The sequence below is a fragment of the Pseudophryne corroboree genome, chromosome 6 (genome assembly GCF_028390025.1).
Source record: "Pseudophryne corroboree isolate aPseCor3 chromosome 6, aPseCor3.hap2, whole genome shotgun sequence".
NCBI classification, from domain to species: domain Eukaryota; kingdom Metazoa; phylum Chordata; class Amphibia; order Anura; family Myobatrachidae; genus Pseudophryne; species Pseudophryne corroboree.
The window spans coordinates 263,042,084-263,061,455 of NC_086449.1; the positions used below are offsets into that span (position 1 = coordinate 263,042,084).

At 46.7% G+C, this 19,372-nt stretch overlaps 1 protein-coding gene across 6 annotated transcripts in view; it reads right to left on the reverse strand.

Moving 5' to 3' along the window:
- Positions 1–19,372, reverse strand: part of TM6SF1 (transmembrane 6 superfamily member 1) — a 93,372-nt gene that overhangs the window by 7,473 nt on the left and 66,527 nt on the right. For 5 of the 6 annotated variants that reach the window (XM_063925963.1, XM_063925959.1, XM_063925960.1 and 2 more), the window contains 2 exons: positions 18,237–18,329; positions 7,963–8,082 (listed from right to left, as the gene is read on the reverse strand). In XM_063925963.1, the coding sequence (XP_063782033.1) occupies positions 7,963–8,082; positions 18,237–18,329 (213 nt within the window). The remainder of the gene's footprint in view (positions 1–7,962; positions 8,083–18,236; positions 18,330–19,372) is intronic. The other variant, XM_063925962.1, reaches the window with a different exon arrangement.

The window sequence follows — 19,372 nt, forward strand, 5'->3', positions numbered from 1 at the left end:
CTGAAGTACAGACTTTTGTGAAGGGAGTACTGCATATTCAGCCTCCTTTTGTACCTCCGGTGGCGCCTTGGGACCTTAACGTGGTGTTAAGTTTTCTTAAGTCACATTGGTTTAAACCACTTAAAACAGTGGAGTTGAAATATCTCACTTGGAAGGTGGTCATGTTGTTAGCCTTGGCTTCGGCTAGGCGAGTTTCGAAATTAGCGGCTTTATCACATAAAAGCCCCTATCTGGTTTTCCATATGGATAGAGCGGAATTGCGGACCCGTCCTCAATTCCTACCTAAGGTGGTCTCATCCTTTTATATGAACCTACCTATTGTCGTGCCTGTGGCTACACGTGACTTGGAGGATTCCGAGTCCCTTGATGTGGTCAGGGCTTTGAAGATTTACGTGGCCAGAACGGCTAGGATCAGGAAAACAGAAGCACTGTTTGTCCTGTATGCAGCCAACAAGGTTGGCGGCCCTGCTTCAAAGCAGACTATTTCTCGCTGGATCTGTAACACGATTCAGCAGGCGCATTCTACGGCAGGATTGCTGTCACCAAAATCGGTTAAGGCCCATTCCACTAGGAAGGTGGGCTCGTCTTGGGCGGCTGCCCGATGGGTCTTGGCACTACAGCTGTGCCGAGCTGCTACTTGGTCGGGATCAAACACCTTTGCAAAGTTCTATAAGTTTGATACCCTGGCTGAGGAGGACCTCCTGTTTGCTCAATCGGTGCTGCAGAGTCATCCGCACTCTCCCGCCCGTTTGGGAGCTTTGGTATAATCCCCATGGTCCTTACGGAGTCCCAGCATCCTCTAGGACGTTAGAGAAAATAAGATTTTAAACCTACCGGTAAATCTTTTTCTCGTAGTTCGTAGAGGATGCTGGGCGCTCGTCCCAAGTGCGGACTACTTCTGCAAGACTTGCATATAGTTATTGCTTTCATAAGGGTTATGTTATAGTTTCGTCGGTTTTGGACTGATGATATGTTATTGTTTCATACTGTTAACTAGATAGTATATCACAGGTTATACATTGTGATTGGTGTGGCTGGTATGAATCTTGCCCTTAGATTAACAAAAATCCTTTCCTCGTACTGTCCGTCTCCTCTGGGCACAGTTTCTCTAACTGAGGTCTGGAGGAGGGGCATAGAGGGAGGAGCCAGTGCACACCCAGATCCAAAGTCTTTCTTAAAGTGCCCATGTCTCCTGCGGAGCCCGTCTATCCCCATGGTCCTTACGGAGTCCCAGCATCCTCTACGGACTACGAGAAAAAGATTTACCGGTAGGTTTAAAATCTTATTTTTTTGTTTTCATCAAATAACTTAATTTTCTCTAGCAGTGTTTATAAAATGAAAGCATAGGTCTAATTTATTGCTGTGGGTGATGGTGCATTTTGTGGTCTCTCAAATGTTTTGTTTTTTTTCTCTAGCATCCATAAGGGATATTGGGGACAGATTAGTACGATGGGTATAGACGGGTCCAAAGGAGCCAGTGCACTTTAAATTTCTTCAACTGGGTGTGCTGGCTCCTCCCCTATATGCCTCCTCCTACAGCTCAGTTTAGAAAAAAGTGCCCTCAGGAGAGGATGCACACTCTGCAAGTTGCAAGACTTTTTCTTCAATTTCTTTTAAAGAGTTTTATTTCTTTCGGTATGCTGTTTGGGCAACAGCATACCTGCACCGTGGGAGTTAGCTCAACGGTAGTGAGTACACACCGGGGACCCCGCTAGGGGGGTCCCCCGGTTTAATGTGCGGCTGAGGCGCACGGGTCCCTCCTGGGGGGCGACCCGCTATAGTCCCTGCGTGAGACTGGCTAATATAGTTGTACCCAGCATTTATGTGAGGTTACACACATAGGGAGACATGGCCAGTATAAATATTCAGCAGTAGCTCCGGCACCATGGCGGGGGGGCGGAACTACACGAGAGCGGGCTCAGCTGCATGTTGGCGCCTTCCTCTGCATACAGCAGCAGCCTCCACAGCTCCTCCATTACAGTCCCTGGATACCGGGTGTAGAGGGGGAGAGCCGCTATATTAGTGCACAAAAACATCCCTCAGAGATTTTTCATATTACATATAAAAACGCTGACAGCCTCACTGGGGCTGTGCAGCGCTAGGTGTGCTGGGGTCCTCTCTCATGCGTCTCCTCTCACATGCAATAGGGCAGGCTTGCAATATATATATATATATATCAGGCTGTGTTGTATGTGTATGTTACCTGTTTTTTCTGCTTCACAATGGTAAAACAGAAGTCATGCAGTGTATGTAACCCTAGATTCTCTCCTAGTTCATCTGGCTCAATATCATGTGAGCAGTGTAGTCAGTCATCTCAGAATGCTGATAACAATGTGGGGGAGAGTCCAGAGCCCTCCTGGTTGGGGGGTATCAAAACTATGATGTCTGATATGTCATCTCAACTCACTGCAAATGCCAATAAGACTCAGGAACTGCAACAAGCAGTGGCAAGTCTTAACTGCTAAACATCCCCCCCTGTCTGTTACAGGTGCACAAAAACGTGCTCTCCTTGCACTCCTATCAGATACTTATGATGATATACAGGATGATGGTGATGATGTGGTCCCCATAAGTGGGGATTCCACCCCTGCCCAGGGTATTGAACCCCTCATATTGGCTATTCGGGATGTGTTAAAGCTCCCCCTGGAGGATGCTAATACTCAGCAGTCATTTTTCCTCCCACAAGACAAACTGATAGTCACATTTCCCGACTCCAAGGAATTGGATGACTTATTTAAAATAGCCTGGAAGAATCCAGATAAAAAATATCAGGTGTCAAAACGGTTTTTGCATACATTCCCCTTTGCCCCTGAAGGTAGGAAATTCTGGGAAGAGTCTCCAGCAGTAGACGTCTCAGTCTCTTGCCTTTCTAAAAAGGCGGTACTCCCTGCTCCGGGCTCTTTTACGGTGAAGGACCCAGCATATAGGAAAATTGAGACCACTCTGAAATCTATCTACACTGCTGCAGGTGTAGCTCAAAGACCGGTCATTGCAGGTTGCTGGATGACACATGCAATTCATTCCTGGGCTAATCAAATTAAGGAAGGTCTCTCGGGTAATATGACCTTAGTTAATACTGCTACTTTCCTGAATCACATTCAGGACACGGCAAGAGTCCTCTTTGACTCCCTTAAAGAGATTGGCAATATTAATGCTAGGACCACGGCTATGGCTGTGTCTGCGCGCAGAGCCATATGGTTACGTCAGTGGATTGCTGAAGCTGACTCCAAATTAAATGTGGAATCTCTTCCCTTCACAGGTGAATGGCTCTTTGGAGGTGAATTGGACGCATGGATTTCCAAAGCTACTGCTGGAAAATCCACGTTTCTCCCTTCGGGGGCTTCGCCTGCTAGACTTACCTATCAGGGACCATCTACTCAGTCCTTTCGGTCCTCCAGATTTTGATCTAGGCCAGAGGGGCCTCCAACGCAGCTAGAGGCTCCAGAGGAAAATCTAAGAAACCAGCCGTTGCCGGATCTCAGGACCTGAACTCCAGTTCTGCTTCCGCAAAGACTTCAGCATGACGGTGCCCACCCACCCCGAGGGGATCTCCTGGTGGGAGCTCGGTTACGTCACTTCAGCCACATCTGGGACGGTTCCTGCCAAGATGTTTGGGTAAGGGACCTTATCTCTCAGGGTTACAAGCTGGAGTTCGACGGTACTCCTCCCCAACGATTTTTCAAATCAGGCTTACCAGCTTTGGAAAGTATGCGTAGTACGTTACTACTGGCCATAAACAAATTGGTCCAGTCCCAGGTCATTGTTCCAGTACCCTACTACAACAAGGACAGGGTTACTACTCCAGTCTGTTTGTAGGACCAAAACCAGACGGGTCTGTGAGATCCATTCTGAATCTGAAGTCCTTGAATCCTTACATGAAGGTTTTCAAATTCAAGATGGAATCTTTGAGAGCGGGGATCGCAGGCCTGGAACAACAGGAATTCCTAGTGTCCCTGGATATCAAGGATGCTTACCTACATATCCCAATTTGGCCTCCTCGCCAGGCCTATCTGAGGTTTGCCCTACTGAACGTTCACTACCATTTTCAGGTTTTACCCTTCGGCCTGTCTACAACTCCGGGGGTGTTCACGAAGGTGATGGCAGAAATGAGGTTTCAGCTCAGGGTTCAGCGGGTCAATGTAATTCCATACCTGGACGATCTCCTGATAAAAGCGAGTTCCTGGGAGCTTCTATTGCTCCATATAGATCGCACTATCCAACTTCTGTCTCACCACTGGTGGATCCTCAGTCTGCAGAAGTCCCACCTGGAACCGTCTCAGCGAGTCCTGTTTCTGGGAATGCTACTGGATACACAGAAAGTGTTCCTCCCAGGGAAAAAGTGAGAACATTTCAAGAAATGGTTCACATGGTACTCCGACCTGCTCGAGTCTCCATTCATCTTTGCATAAAATGATTGGGAAAGGTGGTGGCCTCGTACGAGCTGATTCAATTCGGAAGGTTTTATGCCAGACGGTTCCAATTGGACATCCTGAACAAGTGGTCCGGTTCCCATCTTCAGATGCACCGGATGATTCGGCTGTCACCACAGGCCAGAATTTCTCTCCTGTTGTAGCTACAGTCTTCCAACTTGCTGGAAGGACGACGCTTTGGGATTCAGGATTGGATTCTCCTCACAACGGATACGAGTCTGAGAGGATGGGGAGCTGTCACCCAGGGGGCACAGTTCCAGGGCAGTTGGTCTGCCCAAGAGGCCCTACTTCCGTTCAACATTCTGGAACTTTGGGCTATTCGCAATGCTCTGATTCAGGCATCCCCTCTACTCCGAGATCAGGCAATCCTGGTGCAGTAGGACAACACCACGGCGGGGGCGTACATCAATCGACAAGGAGGGACAAAAAGCAGGGCCTGCATGCGAGAAGTGTCCAGAATACTCCTCTGGGCAGAATGAAATTCAAGAGCACTGTCTGCAATCTTCATTCCGGGAGTGGACAACTGGGAAGCGGACTTCTTAAGTCGCCACGACCTCCACCCGGGGAAGTGGAGACTACACCCTCAGGTGTTTCAACAGATCATCGACAGGTGGGGCTGCCCACAGAGCGACTAGATGGCCTCTCGCCTCAACAAGAAGCTTTGCTGCTATTGCTCATGAACCAGGGACCCTCAGGCGAGCGCAGTGGATGTGCTGACGTCGCCTTGGCCTTACCAGCTGGTCTACCTGTTTCCTCCGATTCCGCTGATCCTGAGGGTGCTCAAGCAGATCAGACATCAAAGAGTGGAAGCAATCTTGATTGCCCCGGGTTGGCCCCGAAGAGCATGGTACGTGGCTCTTCTGGACATATCCGTAGAGGACCCTTGGCCTCTACCGCTAAGAAGGGATCTTCTTCAACGAGGACCGTTCATCTACCCGGACTTACGGCGGCTTCGTTTGACGGCATGGAAGTTGAATGGAACATCCTAGCTCACAAAGGGCTTTCCAAAAAGGTCATTGCCACTATGGTGCAAGCCAGAAAACCCGTGACGTCAAAACATCATCATATCTGGCGGAGATATGTCTCTTGGTGCGAGGAACGCACATATTCCCCTTCAGAATTCCACTTGGGAAGGTTCCTATGGTTCCTGCAGGCTGGAGTGGATAAAGGCTTATGTCTGGGATCCATTAAGATCCAGATTTCAGCTCTTTCCATCTTCTTCCAGAAGAAGTTGGTTCTGTTGCCGGAAGTTCAGACCTTCTTGCAAGCGGTGCTTCACATACAACCTCCATTCGTGCCGCCTACGGCACCTTGGGATCTGGATGTAGTGTTACGCCTTCTACAGTCCTCCTGGTTTGAACCTCTGACGACGGTAGAAGATAAGTACCTCACATGGAAAACGGTTACTGGCCCTGGCTTCTGCTAGACGTGTCTCAGAATTGGGGGCCTTGTCGTGCAAAAGTCCGTACTTGGTCTTTTACGAGAACAGAGCGGAGCTCAGGACTAGACAGCAGTTCCTGCCGAAGGTGGTCTCCGCGTTTCACTTGAATCAACCTATTGTGATTCCGTCCAGTTCTGACAGTTCTGCTGCTCTGGTGGCATTGGATGCAGTGCGAGCCTTGAAAATCTATGTCCAGAGGACGGCTCGGATTACAAAGACGGATTCCTTGTTCGTGCTCTATGATGCGCAGAAGAAGGTTTTCCCTGCTTCAAAGCAGTCTATTGCACATTGGATTAGGCTTACTATCCAACAGGCCTGTGTGTCGGCAGCCTTACCTGTTCCACAGTCTCTGAAGGCCCACCTTACCAGATCGGTGGGCTCTTCCTGGGCGGCTGCCCGTGGAGTCTCGGCCCTACAGCTATGCCGAGCTGTTACCTGGTCGGGGAAGAACACCTTTGTGAAGTTCTACAAATGTTATACCCTGGCCAGTTTGGGCAGGCAGTGCTGCAGATGTCTCTACACGTTCCCCCCCCCCCCATTCTGGAAGCTTTGGGACATCCTCATCGTTCTAATCTGTCCACAATATCTCTTATTGATGATAGAGAAAATAGGATTTTAAATACATACCGGTAAATCCTTTTCTCGTATTCCATAAGGGATATTGGGCGCCCGCCTCTGTGCGGTGACTTTCTGCAGGTTCTCTGTTATGTGTTACCTGTTAACTGTTGCTGTTAATGTTGCCAGCCGTTGCTGGCCCGGTTGTTTTGGTGTGCTGGTGTGTAAATCTCACCACACTTATTGTTGTTATGTTCCTTCTCTCAAGTATGTCATTCTCCTTCGGGCACTGTGTTACCTATAACTGAGCTGTAGGACAAGGTATAGAGGGGAGGAGCCAGCGCACCCAGTTGTAGAAATTTAAAGTGCACTGGCTCCTTTGGACCCGTCTATACCCATCGTACTAATCTGTCCCTAAGATCCCTTATGGACTACGAGAAAAGGATTTACTGGTAGGTATTTAAAATCCTATTTAAAATACAGTAGAACCCAGATTATCAGGGGCTATATTAATCGTAGTGCAGACTAACTGGGCAGCTCAAAAAAATAAACTAAAAATTCCCATTTCTCCCTAGTATGACTACTTTAAATAATGTACAGTAGCGCAATCTAGGTAGCAGATATTCAGTATTTACATTACTGATACTCACTCCTGTGTATATGACTTTCCTTCTGTAAACAGATGCTGTTTCTTTCGATGATATATGTAATATTTACTAAGATTATGATTGATTCTTGCATCACATAGTACACCCTAGGATTAACCACAATTCCAATTATCCATGCAACCATTCCCCTCATTTACCCTGGATAATCTGGTTTGTTCTGTATGTTCAGAAATAGCCGCCGATTGGTTGAAATTGTGCATGCCGGAAATGTTAATCGCTAATACTGAATAATATACAATGTATTTTGACTCAACAATAAAAATATAACTAAATTATAGCTGTTGGTATGAGAAACCTTGACTGGACTTGGACGTCAGTTGTATTTTCCAGACTAACAGAACAGACACGACAGTCATGAGAGTCTCACAAAGAAATTTTCCACTTCAGTGGAGAATTTTATTTACCATAACAAAGTTATATGTCTGATATGAATCTTGTGAGTGTATTGCTATATCTTAAGAAAACTTTTCCTTGGCTTTATTACAAAGCCAAGAATAATAAAGCTTTCCCTTTCCACCACAAATTATAAAAGCAACATCCCAGTTCGAAGACAAAGTCAATTAAATAATGTGTTCTTGTTATCTTTGAGACTACAAGCCAATCACTGAGACTTTGGCTTCTGCATGATAAAGAAGCTCTATCCTCCCATATATATATTCAACCATGTCAACAAAGTGATTTAAAAGGTAGAGTTCTAGAAATTTAGAATTTTGCCAAGAGAAGGAGCAGACTTTTGTTATATTGGTTTGCTAAATCATACTGTACAAAACTTAATAAAACACTGGCATACAAACATGGGCAAGATATAAAAAAAATGATGGGGCTGCATTTAGCAGTTTCCTAAATGGGAAGATAATGCTCACACTACCTGAGCCAATCCACCAGCATGGATAAGAGTAAGGTCTGGCATCCACGTACATCCAGGAACGAGGAGACCATACAGAATGAGCATATTGTATGGGATACAGTAAAACATATACACCAACATCTACAAGATAGAGAATTAGATACTGAGTATTAAACTTTATTGGAAAGTCAGTATAAATTGTACCAACCAATCAGCTTCTAACATTTTCTAGAATACACTAGACCAGTGGTTTTCAAACTGTGTCGTGCACCCTGGGTTGCCTCAGGACACTTGCTGAGGTGCCCTGGGGTGGTGGTCCAGGACCAATTAAAATTATTTCTGGTCTATGTAATAGGCAAAGCCAGTGCTGGTGGCTGTCAATCATAAAATATATGGACAAGCAGAAGCAAATATTGTCCCTTACCACACAATTAAACCTAAGGATGACATATAAACACAATTTACTTAATTTAATATTTCTTTCTAAATTTGTCAATAAGAAACTTGTGGCCTACGGTTGCTGTGAAAAAAATTCTGATACTATAGGGCACCATGATTCAAAAAAGTTTGAGAATCACTGCACTAGACTAATGATACCTAGAATAATATTGATTAATATGGGTAACACCTCTTAAATGTGAGGGTAGCTATTTTGTGAACTCAAACAATATTTAAGAGAATACTGCCTAGTTAACTAGTGACATTATGGAGGGACTTGGAGGAGGCAGCATTTCTGTGGAGTAAGTATTACACATGCAGCTTATCACATACTTGTGTGAGAAGCCATGGGAGGTGGGGCTAAAATTAGCTATTCTGCAAGACTCACATCATGTTGGCCCCATCCTCTTCCCGTGGATAAGCAATTCCCGGTATTGTCTCCCCATCCTGCCCACTTCACTAGGGAGTGGGAAATTCACCCACTCCAGTGGTCTGGGAATCTACCTAACAAATCGGGAGTCTTCAGTAATGTCTCGGACATGTTCATAAATAATGTTTCTCTAACGTCCTAAGTGGATGCTGGGGACTCCGTAAGGACCATGGGGGATAGCGGCTCCGCAGGAGACTGGGCACAAAAGTAAAAGCTTTAGGACTACCTGGTGTGCACTGGCTCCTCCCCCTATGACCCTCCTCCAAGCCTCAGTTAGATTTTTGTGCCCGAACGAGAAGGGTGCACACTAGGTGGCTCTCCTGAGCTGCTTAGTGAAAAGTTTAGTTTTAGGTTTTGTTTTTTTCAGTGAGACCTGCTGGCAACAGGCTCACTGCACCGAGGGACTAAGGGGAGAAGAAGCGAACTCACCTGCGTGCAGAGTGGATTGGGCTTCTTAGGCTACTGGACATTAGCTCCAGAGGGACGATCACAGGCCCAGCCATGGATGGGTTCCAGAGCCGCGCCGCCGGCCCCCTTACAGAGCCAGAAGACTGAAGAGGTCCGGGAAATCAGCGGCAGAAGACGTCCTGTCTTCAATAAGGTAGCGCACAGCACCGCAGCTGTGCGCCATTGCTCTCAGCACACTTCACACTCCGGTCACTGAGGGTGCAGGGCGCTGGGGGGGGGGGGCGCCCTGAGACGCAATAAAAACACCTTAGATGGCTAAAAATACATCACATATAGCTCCTGGGCTATATGGATGCATTTAACCCCTGCCAGTTTTTCCTTAAAAAAGCGGGAGAAAGGCCGCCGAGAAGGGGGCGGAGCCTATCTCCTCAGCACACAAGCGCCATTTTCCCTCACAGCTCCGTTGGAGGGAAGCTCCCTGACTCTCCCCTGCAGTCCTGCACTACAGAAACAGGGTAAAACAAGAGAGGGGGGGCACTAAATTTGGCAGATTAATAATACAGCAGCTATATAAGGGAAAAACACTTATATAAGGTTATCCCTGTATATATATATAGCGCTCTGGTGTGTGCTGGCAAACTCTCCCTCTGTCTCCCCAAAGGGCTAGTGGGGTCCTGTCCTCTATCAGAGCATTCCCTGTGTGTGTGCTGTGTGTCGGTACGTTGTGTCGACATGTATGAGGAGGAAAATGGTATGGAGGCGGAGCAATTGCCTGTAATAGTGATGTCACCTTCTAGGGAGTCGACACCTGACTGGATGGTCGTATGGAAGGAATTACGTGATAGCGTCAGCACTTTACAAAAGACTGTTGACGACATGAGACAGCCGGAAAAACAGTTAATACCTGTCCAGGCGTCTCAAACACCGTCAGGGGCTCTAAAGCGCCCGTTACCTCAGATGGTCGACACAGACCCAGACACGGACACTGACTCCAGTGTCGACGGTGAGGAAACAAACGTATTTTCCAGTAGGGCCACACGTTACATGATCACGGCAATGAAGGAGGTTTTGAACATTTCTGATACTACAAGTACCACAAAAAAGGGTATTATGTGGGGTGTGAAAAAACTACCCGTAGTTTTTCCTGAATCAGATGAATTAAATGAGGTGTGTGATGAAGCGTGGGTTTCCCCCGATAAAAAACTGCTAATTTCTAAAAAATTATTGGCATTATACCCTTTCCCGCCAGAGGTTAGGGCGCGTTGGGAAACACCCCCTAGGGTAGATAAGGCGCTCACACGCTTATCAAAACAAGTGGCGTTACCGTCTCCGGATACGGCCGCCCTCAAGGAGCCAGCTGATAGAAAGCTGGAAAATATCCTAAAAAGTATATACACACATACTGGTGTTATACTGAGACCAGCAATCGCCTCAGCCTGGATGTGCAGTGCTGGGGTGGCTTGGTCGGATTCCCTGACTGAAAATATTGATACCTTGGACAGGGACAGTATATTATTGACTATAGAGCATTTAAAGGATGCATTTCTATATATGCGAGATGCACAGAGGGATATTTGCACTCTGGCATCAAGAGTAAGTGCGCTGTCCATTTCTGCCAGAAGAGGGTTATGGACGCGACAGTGGTCAGGTGATGCGGATTCCAAACGGCATATGGAAGTATTGCCGTATAAAGGGGAGGAGTTATTTGGGGTCGGTCTATCGGACCTGGTGGCCACGGCAACGGCTGGGAAATCCACCTTTTTACCCCAGGTCACCTCTCAGCAGAAAAAGACACCGTCTTTTCAGGCTCAATCCTTTCGTCCCCATAAGGGCAAGCGGGCAAAAGGCCACTCATATCTGCCCCGGGGCAGAGGAAGGGGAAAAAGACTGCAGCAGGCAGCCTCTTCCCAGGAACAGAAGCCCTCCCCCGCTTCTGCCAAGTCCTCAGCATGACGCTGGGGCCTTACAAGCGGACTCAGGTACGGTGGGGGGTCGTCTCAAGAATTTCAGCGCGCAGTGGGCTCACTCGCAAGTGGACCCCTGGATCCTGCAGGTAGTATCTCAGGGGTACAAATTGGAATTCGGGACGTCTCCCCCTCGCCGGTTCCTGAAGTCTGCTTTACCAACGTCTCCCTCCGACAGGGAGGCGGTATTGGAAGCCATTCACAAGCTGTATTCCCAGCAGGTGATAATCAAGGTACCCCTCCTACAACAGGGAAAGGGGTATTATTCCACGCTGTTTGTGGTACCGAAGCCGGACGGCTCGGTGAGACCTATTTTAAATCTGAAATCCTTGAACACTTACATACAAAGGTTCAAATTCAAGATGGAGTCACTCAGAGCAGTGATAGCGAACCTGGAAGAAGGGGACTATATGGTGTCTCTGGACATCAAGGATGCTTACCTCCATGTCCCAATTTGCCCTTCTCACCAAGGGTACCTCAGGTTTGTGGTACAGAACTGTCACTATCAGTTTCAGACGCTGCCGTTTGGATGGTCCACGGCACCCCGGGTCTTTACCAAGGTAATGGCCGAAATGATGATTCTTCTTCGAAGAAAAGGCGTCTTAATTATCCCTTACTTGGACGATCTCCTGATAAGGGCAAGGTCCAGGGAACAGTTAGAGGTCGGAGTAGCACTATCTCAAGTAGTGCTACGACAGCACAGGTGGATTCTAAATATTCAAAAATCGCAGCTGATTCCGACGACACGTCTGCTGTTCCTAGGGATGATTCTGGACACAGTCCAGAAAAAGGTGTTTCTCCCGGAGGAGAAAGCCAGGGAGTTATCCGAGCTAGTCAGGAACCTCCTAAAACCAGGCCAAGTGTCAGTGCATCAATGCACAAGGGTCCTGGGAAAAATGGTGGCTTCTTACGAAGCGATTCCATTCGGCAGATTCCACGCAAGAACTTTTCAGTGGGATCTGCTGGACAAATGGTCTGGATCGCATCTTCAGATGCATCAGCGGATAACCCTGTCTCCAAGGACAAGGGTGTCTCTCCTGTGGTGGTTGCAGAGTGCTCATCTTCTAGAGGGCCGCAGATTCGGCATTCAGGACTGGGTCCTGGTGACCACGGATGCCAGCCTGAGAGGCTGGGGAGCAGTCACACAGGGAAGAAATTTCCAGGGCTTGTGGTCAAGCCTGGAGACATCACTTCACATAAATATCCTGGAGCTAAGAGCCATCTACAATGCTCTGAGCCTAGCAAGACCTCTGCTTCAAGGTCAGCCGGTGCTGATCCAGTCGGACAACATCACGGCAGTCGCCCACGTAAACAGACAGGGCGGCACAAGAAGCAGGAGGGCAATGACAGAAGTTGCAAGGATTCTTCGCTGGGCAGAAAATCATGTGATAGCACTGTCAGCAGTGTTCATTCCGGGTGTGGACAACTGGGAAGCAGACTTCCTCAGCAGACACGACCTCCACCCGGGGGAGTGGGGACTTCACCCAGAAGTCTTCCACATGATTGTGAACCGTTGGGAAAAAGCAAAGGTGGACATGATGGCGTCCCGCCTCAACAAAAAACTAGACAGATATTGCGCCAGGTCAAGAGACCCTCAGGCAATAGCTGTGGACGCTCTGGTAACACCATGGGTGTACCAGTCAGTGTATGTGTTCCCTCCTCTGCCTCTCATACCCAAGGTACTGAGGATCATAAGAAGGAGAGGAGTAAGGACTATACTCGTGGCTCCGGATTGGCCGAGAAGGACTTGGTACCCGGAACTTCAAGAGATGCTCACAGAGGACCCGTGGCCTCTACCTCTAAGAAAGGACCTGCTCCAGCAGGGACCCTGTCTCTTCCAAGACTTACCACGGCTGCGTTTGACGGCATGGCGGTTGAACGCCGGATCCTGAAGGAAAAAGGCATTCCGGATGAAGTCATCCCTACCCTGATCAAAGCCAGGAAGGATGTAACCGTACAACATTATCACCGTATTTGGCGTAAATATGTTGCGTGGTGCGAGGCCAGGAAGGCCCCTACAGAGGAATTTCAACTGGGTCGTTTCCTGCATTTCCTACAAACAGGACTGTCTATGGGCCTAAAATTAGGGTCCATTAAGGTTCAGATTTCGGCCCTGTCGATTTTCTTCCAAAAAGAACTGGCTTCAGTTCCTGAAGTACAGACGTTTGTCAAGGGGGTACTGCATATACAACCTCCTTTTGTGCCTCCAGTGGCACCTTGGGATCTAAATGTAGTTTTGGGATTCCTAAAATCACATTGGTTTGAACCACTTTCCACTGTGAACCACTTTGCCACAGCCAAAATCTGTAAATGCCCATTCCACAAGGAAGGTGGGCTCATCTTGGGCGGCTGCCCGAGGGGTCTCGGCTTTACAACTTTGCCGAGCAGCTACTTGGTCAGGGGCAAACACGTTTGCTAAATTCTACAAATTTGATACCCTGGCTGAGGAGGACCTGGAGTTCTCTCATTCGGTGCTGCAGAGTCATCCGCACTCTCCCGCCCGTTTGGGAGCTTTGGTATAATCCCCATGGTCCTTACGGAGTCCCCAGCATCCACTTAGGACGTTAGAGAAAATAAGAATTTACTTACCGATAATTCTATTTCTCATAGTCCGTAGTGGATGCTGGGCGCCCATCCCAAGTGCGGACTGTCTGCAATACTTGTACATAGTTATTGTTACAAAAATCGGGTTATTATTGTTGTGAGCCATCTTTTCAGAGGCTCCTCTGTTATCATGCTGTTAACTGGGTTCAGATCACAGGTTGTACGGTGTGATTGGTGTGGCTGGTATGAGTCTTACCCGGGATTCAATATCCTTCCTTATTGTGTACGCTCGTCCGGGCACAGTATCCTAACTGAGGCTTGGAGGAGGGTCATAGGGGGAGGAGCCAGTGCACACCAGGTAGTCCTAAAGCTTTTACTTTTGTGCCCAGTCTCCTGCGGAGCCGCTATCCCCCATGGTCCTTACGGAGTCCCCAGCATCCACTACGGACTATGAGAAATAGAATTATCGGTAAGTAAATTCTTATTTTTATTAGTCACTATAAATGTAGACCATATTAAACCAACCATTTTCGGTGTCTTTATAAGACTAAGGGCCTAATTCAGATCTGATTGCAGCAACAAATTTGTTAGCTAACGGGCAAAACCATGTGCACTGCAGGAGGGACAGATATAACATGTGCATAGAGAGTTAGATTTGGGTGGGTTTTGCCACTTTTCCACCTAAATCCCGGGTCCAACCTGGGCTTTGGAACATCTTTCCAACCTGTGTCAGAGCCCGTTTCCACTGCCCCTCCAACCAGGTCGGCCCCTTTCACACTTTCTGTTCTACAGGTGATTCGGCTCTCCCTACGCTTGCAAAGGGGCCCTTTCCCACTGAGCGGCGATCCAGGCTTACCCAACAATAACCTGGCTTATTGCGGCAGTGGAAAAGGGGTACTATATTGTTCTTGTGCAGGGTAAATGCTGACTGCTTTATTTTTACACACTGCAATTTAGATTCAGTTTGAACACACCCCACTCAAAGCTAACTCTCTCTGCACATGTTATATCTGATCCCCCCCCCCCCCTGCAGTGCACATGGTTTTGTCCATTAGTTAACAAATTTGCTGCTGCGATCAGATCTGAATTAGGCCCTAAATACTGATGTGTGTTAAAACTACCTTCTTGTAGTTACCCGATCGTGCCTCTCCCCAAAACTGCATTCATTTTAGTACACTACAGGGAAGTAGACAGAGAGAGAGGAGACATTTTTTTTTTTTTTAAAGAAAAGGTAAATAAAAAAAATAAAAAATGTGTAACATATCAAGCTGCATATGATGTTCATGTAAAGAGCTGGGTAGATTGAGGCATTCATATTTAAGTGCTGTCTAGATACCCTAATTTTCAGTTTGTGTCCACATGAAAAATAGAAAGTATTTTATGTTGCAGGACAAAATATCAACAATGTTTATGAGGCGCCACACAGGAAGCAATACACAAACACATACACAAATTAGTATGGACGTGTATGTGTTGCATCATACATTTACACACAGATGCAAGAAAACAAAAAAATTGCATAAGTAAAAATACAGGGTGCTAAGCAGAATGGGAGCCCATTGCAGGTTAGAAGTGAGCTAGGAGTACCAGGGTTAAGGTTTGGAATGTCAGAGGTGAAGTGCAATATCGGAGGTGGCTTCATCCAGGACTGTGAAGCACCCAGAAACCCCCCTTTTTTCTGCATGACTATTATTATGCCTGCTGTCTTCCTGGTGGTACTTATAAGTGTTTAATAAAAGTTTACTTTATTTTAATTATTAATTTATATATCCATGTGCATACATATATACACATGTATATACATACAAACACACACATATGATATATATACATGTGTGTACATATATGTGTACTGTATATATATGCATGTTTAATATGCTGTGTATATATATATGTGTGTGTGTGTGCGCGCGTGCGTGCGTGTGCGCGCGTGTGTGTGTGTGTGTGTGTGTGTGTGTGTGTGTGCTGCCTTTGACACCGTGGATCACCCTCTCCTCCTCCGCACACTCCAAAATGTTGGCCTCTCTAGCACCGTCCTTGACTGGTTTACCTCATACCTCACTAACCGCTCCTTCTCTGTGTCTGCCTCCGGAACCACCTCACACCCTTCCATCCTTCCTGTTGGTGTCCCTCAGGGTTCTGTCCTAGGCCCCCTTCTGTTCTCCCTCTACACCTCTTCCCTGGGTGCGCTCATTAACTCCTTTGGCCTTCAATACCACCTCTATGCTGATGACACACAACTCTACCTCTCCTCTCCTGATCTGTCCCCCTCTGTCCTCTCTCAGGTCTCCAGCTGCCTCTCTGCCATCTCCTCCTGGATGTCTGAGCGCTCTCTGAAGCTCAACATGGATAAAACTGAACTTATTATCCTTCCCCCAGCCAGAGCAACACCCCCTACAAACATCTCTATCACTGTTGACAACACTATCATCTCCCCCGTTCCCCAACTCCGCTGCCTGGGCGTCACTCTTGACTCCTCCCTCTCCTTTGCACCCTACATCCAAGCTCTGGCGCAATCTTGTCGGTTCCAGCTACGCAACATTGCTCGCATCAGGCCACTTCTCTCCCAGAGTGCAACTAAACTTATCATCCACTCACTGGTCATCTCACGACTTGACTACTGCAATGTGCTCCTCACTGGCCTCACTTGCTCCCACATCGCTCCCCTCCAATCTGTCCTCAACTCTGCAGCTAGGCTCATCTTCCTCTCCCGCCGCTCCACTTCTGCCACTCCCCTTCAACAAAATCTACACTGGCTCCCATTCCCCTACAGAATCCTCTTCAAACTCCTCACCCTCACATACAAGGCCATCTCTAATTCCACTGCTCCCTACATCTCCAACCTCCTCTCCCTTCATACTCCCTCCCGCCCACTACGGTCGGCTGATGACCGTCGCCTCTCCTCTGCCTTGGTCACTGCTTCCCATGCACGAGTTCAGGATTTTGCCCGTGCTGCACCCCTTCAGTGGAATGCGCTCCCCCGCTCCATTAGACTCTCCCCGACCTTGCAAAGCTTCAAACGGGCATTGAAAACCCACCTATTCATCAAAGCGTACCCCTCCAATGCATAACCTAGTCCTTAGGCTGCTCCTCCATCCCCCTGCCCCATGCCTTGGACATCTCTGCTTTGCTCGCATACCACCATCAGGCTTCTACCTGCTTGCACCTCATGTCATCTGTCTGTTGCCCCTCCCCACTAGATTGTTAGCTCTTCAGAGCAGGGCCCTCTTTCCTCTTGTCTAAACCCTCTTCTTGACACATTTCACTCAGCGACCATCTTTACCTGCTTTCTGTCCTGCTGGTTAAAGCTCATCTCTATTTATGGCCGCCAGCCCCAAGTAGTACAATGATTACTCCTTCGCTACTTGCATCTAAGCTGTATTATGTTTTGAGAATTGTGTTGCTCTTTGTTACCTGCACTCCATTTTTGTTATTTATTTACTGTTATGCTAAGTTTTGTCTCCCTGTACTGTCCTTTGTACGGTGCTGCGAAACACTTGTGGCGCCCTATAAATAAAATGTAATCATAATAATATATAGAGGTGTATATACGGTATATATATATGTGTGTAGATATATAGATAGATATATATATATATACACACACACACACACAGACACACTAGTTTTACGGACCCATCATATACTGGGTCACCTCAGTCCCCACCCCCGTGCTTGGCTCCATCCAGTTCTGGAAACCCCCCCATGCAAATCCTGCGTTTGCCACTGGAGCCTCATCACATTCCAATCCTGTCATCCTTCACCTGCAGTATATCCTTTCCAAAGCTCTCAAAGATAAGTATGCACAAACAAGGCTTATAAAGGGTTAATGAGATCAAACTCGCTGGACTTCTGCCTCCCAATCCATACAATGGTTCTTGTCAGAAAAAGTCCCTGTGTCTAGCTTGTGCAAACATGCTGGAAGAAGCGGGAGCTTAACATACTATGTTTGTTCCAGCCAGTTTAATCTCATCTAAAACTCACACCCTTATACATTTACTCCTTAGCGTTAGGGACAGAATCAGTAGAAAACAACAATGTTGACATGCTAGCAATGTACACATTTCGACCATGCTGACATTCTCTTGTCGACATGATGAATGTAACGGTCGAGCTGGTCTCTAGATAAACTTTATCTTTATGATATCAGAGCATTAAGGCTGCACTACCACATTTGAAAATATATTTCTAACATGCTTCCTCCCCCTATTCCAGAGGTTCTCAAACGCGGTCCTCAAGGCACCCCAATGGTCCAGGTTTTAGGACAACGTTTGAGAACCTCTGCCCTGTTTGGAACCCTGAGTGCTGCTCTGTGATGCATTTTCCAGGGGCTCCTATGTTCCTCTCATCCTCCCTGGCTGTCTTATGCAGCTTATTCTCCTACCACCCTTTACTTCTGTGAGCAATATTAGGGTACAATTCCTCTTCAATTTACTGTTTTCAAACATTTGTGACATCAATGTGGGATCAGGTATGTATTACAGGAATGTATAGATTTGTTAAATGTTTACCTGGAGTTTTGGGTAAGCAGCAGGATCTTTAATGTAAGGTTCTTGAAGTTGTATATAAAATCGACAAGGATCAGAAGGACAGTCTAAGGCAACCTGTGAATCAATGTAAAATACACAATTAAATTAATCTCATAATAATAAAATGTATTCATCTCCCAGTAACTTAGACTGTTGATTAAAGTAACACTGACTGGCTAAATATGGTGTCTCACACACAATGATAAAATTGGGCATTTTCAAATAAATTGGTTTGGCTGATATGAGTAGAGGTACCATATAGCCCGGGTGCCCAAACTGCTGGCAAATTTGATTGTTCATTTAATTTAGCCACATTTTATTTAAGTGTCTAGTGTGAATATTTTATCAACTGTGTTTTATCTCTTTTGAGCACAATTCTTTGGTTGGTATAGACCTAATTTTCAAGGTCTATTTTTGTTAAACACCTACAATAGTGTATGCTTTAAAACGGGATTTGTGTTTCTATACACAATTCTTGTACACTGTTTGTTTATTATTTTTATATAACCCATGGAACTTGGAGACAAAAAAGGGAAGATCGATATCTGGAAAAGACATTTATAGATAAGCAATCTATATTGAGTTGGTGGGATGCGTCAGTATCCCAGCAGTCGGGAATCCAGACAGTCAGAATCTCAATGGATGCCAACAGTAAGTACTGTTAAACACTTGGGAAGAGTGTTAGAGTTACGCTGCGGGGGTGGGGGACATCAGGGTTAGGCTATGGGTTGGCGATGGGATGGTTAACAATTTTATTTTTTTACTCATGTAAAATCCCTTCCTTGAAGTCCATCTGGGGGACACTCCATTACCTCTGGGTTATAGTGTATGGGCTTTGGAGTCTGCCACTAAAATAGTTAAAAGCTGGCTCCTTCCCCATATATATAACCCCTCCAGCTGCACCTCAGTCTACATTTAGCAAAGCCACACGAAAAACAAACAAACAGGATGAACAATTGTAAACTAAACCAAACCACCTGTAACAACACGTACACTGGCAAGAAAAACAAAGAAGTCATGGACGGAACTCAGTGTCCCCCAGATGGACTTTGAGGAAGGGATTTTACGATGAATAATAAATCCAATTTCCTCTTGTACCCATATGGGGGATGCTTTAT